Consider the following 4,808-nt stretch of genomic DNA (forward strand, 5'->3'; position numbering starts at 1 on the left):
CTGCCGTAAAGCATGTCGCAAACCCACACGTAAAGCAGCGTCATGTCGCAAAACGGAGGTTCTTCGCAAAATAGTTGTTTTTTCTTATTTATCACTTATATAAACTGAATGTATGCAAAGTGACAACACTAATACATTCGTCGTAGCCTACGTTATGAAATATTTATATGAATCTTTGATACAATTATGATAGAAACGACAGAAACGATAGAAATGATAGAGACGATAGAAGAAAATATATCACGATAGACACTTTTCTATCGTCCCCACGATATGTATCGTTATATCGCCCAGCACTAGTAGACGCGATGCATTCTTTATAGAGCCGAGCCGAGTAGAGACGAGTAGAGCCGAACTTCTGAATTAGGGGCCGTGTGAAAGAGGCATAAATGCTGCATTTTTTCATCTAAGAATTGATGTCTTAATGAACAACAGAAGTGATAATTTACAGGAGCTGTGTTTATTATGCTGAGAAAGTATTTACCAACTCTGCTAAAAAAAACAACAACAAACTGAAACAGACTTTAACATATCTGCCTGAAATAGGATGTTTAAGTTGATCACTATTTCATGACTGCCTGCTGTAATTTTATCTCCTTACATGAAACAAACCCATCTGTTAACATCTGAAAGTATTCAGAAGAAATTAGCTGACCTTTATCTGCTGGTCCCTGCTGTCCACCTCTCCCTGCAGAACATCAATAACCTGTGCTTTTCCAAGGAGCACCTCCTCTTTCTCATGGAGTTTCTGCTTTAGTGCCTTCAAAAGCTGAGGAGGAGGAAAAACATGTTATTCAATTAAGCGTTTATAAATCAGCCAGCTCGTTTCAGGTTCCTCTGAAGACAGCGGTCATCACCTGCTCCAAGTCTGCACTGGCGTCTGACTTCGCTGCAAGCCTGAAGAGTTCTTGTTCGTGCATCTGGTTGATCTCCATCAGCTGGTTTTCTTTCTGAATGAGGATATCTTTAAATGTCTGGATCTAAAAACAAAACCCCAAAATCATCAATGTATTTTTTACTGTAGAGACACCTCTGCAAGTATCTGAAATGGATAGTTTTTTTTGAAACCATACATTCTGTTTGTACATGTTCTCCTTCTGGCTGAACTGCTCCCTCTCTGAGGTCAGCAGATCTTTGAGGCTGCCCATCTGCTCATGCAACAAACTGTAACGTTCTTCTGCTTCCTCCACTTTTTTGGTCAGACTCTGCACCAGCATATGCAAATCCTGCATCTCCCCAACACCCTCTACCACCTAAAGAGGCTCAGCACAGTTCAGAATTAGAGTGTGAACAAGCAAACAATAGAAATATCTCCAGGAAAAAAAAAAATCACAACAGTAGAGGTTTAGATTTTTTGTGAGTTTAAGATGCTGAATCTAGAAAGCATTTCCTGTACTTTGTGTGACTCTACTGACGTTGAAAAAAGAAAATTAGCATGACTTGATGTTTAAACCATGTTCTGAATAACTGACTCACCTTGTGTTGTGATGCAGGTGTGACTGGTTGAACTCCAGCCAATCCTGTTTGCAAGTGGACAATGTAAGCCTCTTTTTCTGCCAGCCTCTTGTCCTTCTCTGTCAGCATGGTATCCATTTCCTCACCTCGTTGTCTCTGACACTCCAATTCTTTCCTCTTAAAGAAGAAAAAAATATGGTTAAAAACAAACAGGCTTCAGAAAATTAAACTAAACAAAAATGTTCTATAAGCTTTTGTTATCCAACTATAAGAAAAATAGGGTACTCAAATCACAACATACTGATGAGAATATTTTCATAAAAAATTATATTTACACACCTCGTTGTCTTTTAAGTTGTTTAAAAGCCAATTAAATACCAAATATTAATCATAGATATTATGTGATATTTTATATAAATTGTTTAGATATTGTTTTGTTATAAATTTGGCTGCAACAGTCTCCTGTTCATTTATGGTGGAAATCATAGGACCCTGCTGCTGCTCTCCTTCTGCCATCTTTACTTACACTGACTTTTTAAAACGCCACCACGTGATGAACCTGAGTTTAGGCTGCAGAATGGAGGAAGGACACCCGATTAGGACAGTAAGAAAAAAATAAGAGTATGCTTGCTAAATGAGGCAAAATAATTTTGATAATAATATTTTGTCCCATACGTTTTTGTAATAATTTGGAGCCAAAATCAAAATAGAAATTTGGTTAACAGCAAAGGCCTACTCTCCAGACTTCCACCGGGTACCTACTATCACTACAAATAACAACATCATCTGCAAACATCGCACTTCATGCCCACTTCATGCCCGACCATAGTTTTGAACCTGTCAATCACCACTGTGAACAAAATTGGGCTCAGAGCTGATTCCTGATGTAATCCCACCCCCAACGCACATCTCACCACAGTCTCACTGTAATTCTAAATGTCCTAAACTAACTTCACATATTTCTTTGCCACAGATTTCCTTATACAGTATGAAAAAGAAATATCTTCAAACTCTGGCTGTTCCTGCAATTTTTTTTGGCTTTCAATACAGATCTGAGCCTTTTCTAAATAAGGATCAGCCAATACAGTCTCAATCTGATGCTTGTATTATTTTGCTTATCTTTACATCACAGACTTGCAAATTACAGACCACAGGCACATTAAATGTATTAAAGTCAATGCCATTGTGTATTTGACTGTTTATTTTAATTCCTCAAGTTGTTTTCACTTGTTTTTTTGTTTTTTTTTAATCAACAAAGAAACAACAATATGCCAGGTAATACAGCTTTGACTCCTTGTTGGTTATGTGGTGTTTGGAAGGTAGGAATGCAGCTTCAACAGCTCTAAAAAAAGCAACAAAAACCTATGTTTTCCCCCTAGCAATGACTTGATTATCCACAACAATAAATTAAGTTCAGTCTCCCATTCTATAATCCTTTTTGGCCTAATGCTATCCATTAGAAACTTGTCTTTTCTGTTTATATTTTCCTCTAAAGTGTCTTGCTTAACCATGTTAGCTTTATGAGTTAGCAGGGTGAACTCATGTTCTCAGCCAAGTGTTTGGATTTTACATGTCTAATTACATTGCTGGTATTGAACATAGCTCTATCACTACCACCACAAGAAATACTGAAATTAGAAACATTACAAGTATCTACTAAATTGCTCTCATTTTATAATTTAAAATGCTTTCAAACCACACTCGTGTTGAAATGGTATATGCTGTATGGCAGCCATATTGCAGAATGACTGACAGCAGAGCATGGCAGCTACTATGATACAGAGCAATGAAAAAATGCCTTGGTTGGTACTACAATCTGAAACTTACAATCCTCTCTGAATATCCCTACTGCAAATTAAGAAAAAAAAATCTGTAAATAGGAAACAAGAATACTCCTCACAATGTTTTCCAGCTCCTTGTCTCTCTGAGCAAGCTGCTGTTCAAGTTCCTCAACCTTCTTCTTCAGCAGGACGATCTTTCCCCGACTGGCCTGGTCTCCACCTCCATCTGATGAACCCTACAGGACAGAAAAAAGGATTTTTACTTATTTATTAATATCTTCTAAACAAATTCTGGAAATATTTTAACATTTCAGTGGAAGAAATTAAAAAACAACATGAATTTAAAGATCTAGAATTCCTTGAAGAAATGCATATCACCCTCTGCCCTTCTTGTCAGAGTTTTGAAGTTAAGATGATATTATCCTGAAAACTTAAGTTTTGGCATTTTTGGTAAAATCTTGAAAAGAATACATAATGTGCACACAATATTGCAAGATTTTATGTGCATGTGTTGGGAATGAATCTCAGCTACTACCACACCAAACAATAGATCAATATCTGTAAAAGTAAGTTATAGCCATTTTTGTATTTGCTAAGGTAGATATGGATGTCATCTTGGATTAGGTAGCCTTCAAAAATTAAATCAGTTGTAGATATACATCAAACAAGTAATTTGAGAGTTTCATAAAAATTTGTTCAGTGGTTCATTAAATATTTTGTTAACAGACACACACATAGTAATTATATTGTTACAATATGATTTTATGTTCATACACATAATGTTCAGCTTTGGGAAGTTAATGGGTTTGTTGTATCTAAGGCTGTTTAAGCATGTTTAAACCTTTTTGCTGTGCGTTGGCGTGCTGGGGTCTCCGTGTTTCTTCAGCTCCTCCAACTGTGATGTCAGTGACGCCACTTTGGCCTTGTTCTGCAGTCGTAGCTTTGACAGTTTGGCCTCATATGCCTCCTTCTCCACCTGAGACACAATCAAGATGGCTTTGTTTTTACCTCAAGTCTGGTTGGATAAATGCAAAAATAAACAATCGGCTGCAATATATTTCTAAAATGTACATAGATAGTGCAATAAGGAGGACTGGAGTGTCAGATGTGGAACAATCCATGTTCCTGTTCTGCTTCTGATGTATTTTAGGCTGTATTCACACCTGCTAGTCTGGTAGACTTGGTTCGATTGGGGACCAAAATTTTTGGTCCAAATCAGAGTTCAATTTCACATTCACACACAAACGAACAAGTTTGATGAAAGCGAAATACTTACCATAATTAATTTAATCAAAGAAATATCTCTGTGAAAAGAACCTCTGAGCCTGATGACTGTGCGAAGCTCTCTCTCTCTCTCTCTCTCTCTCTCTCTCTCATCCCAGCCCTCAACCAATCTGGTATGGTGTCACTTGGATGAACTTGCATCTTAGTTTTGGCAGAAGTGTTTTATGCAGGATGGCCTTCCTGACACAACCCTCTCCATTTACCCAAGCTTGGGACCAGTACAAGAGTGGCTTGTGCTCCTCAGTGGGTATATATATATATATATATATATATATACACACACACATA

The 4,808-nt window shown here is 37.3% G+C and overlaps 1 protein-coding gene across 1 annotated transcript in view; it reads right to left on the minus strand.

Moving 5' to 3' along the window:
- LOC108243983 (golgin subfamily B member 1-like) overlaps window positions 1-4,808 on the minus strand; it is a 79,321-nt gene that overhangs the window by 57,520 nt on the left and 16,993 nt on the right. Inside the window, exons 4-9 of the mRNA XM_025008966.2 lie at window positions 4,078-4,212; window positions 3,356-3,472; window positions 1,477-1,632; window positions 1,074-1,253; window positions 858-980; window positions 656-769 (exon numbers count right to left, since the gene is read on the minus strand). Of these exons, the coding sequence (XP_024864734.1) occupies window positions 656-769; window positions 858-980; window positions 1,074-1,253; window positions 1,477-1,632; window positions 3,356-3,472; window positions 4,078-4,212 (825 nt within the window). The remainder of the gene's footprint in view (window positions 1-655; window positions 770-857; window positions 981-1,073; window positions 1,254-1,476; window positions 1,633-3,355; window positions 3,473-4,077; window positions 4,213-4,808) is intronic.

The sequence above is a fragment of the Kryptolebias marmoratus genome, linkage group LG15 (genome assembly GCF_001649575.2).
Source record: "Kryptolebias marmoratus isolate JLee-2015 linkage group LG15, ASM164957v2, whole genome shotgun sequence".
Classification (NCBI taxonomy): domain Eukaryota; kingdom Metazoa; phylum Chordata; class Actinopteri; order Cyprinodontiformes; family Rivulidae; genus Kryptolebias; species Kryptolebias marmoratus.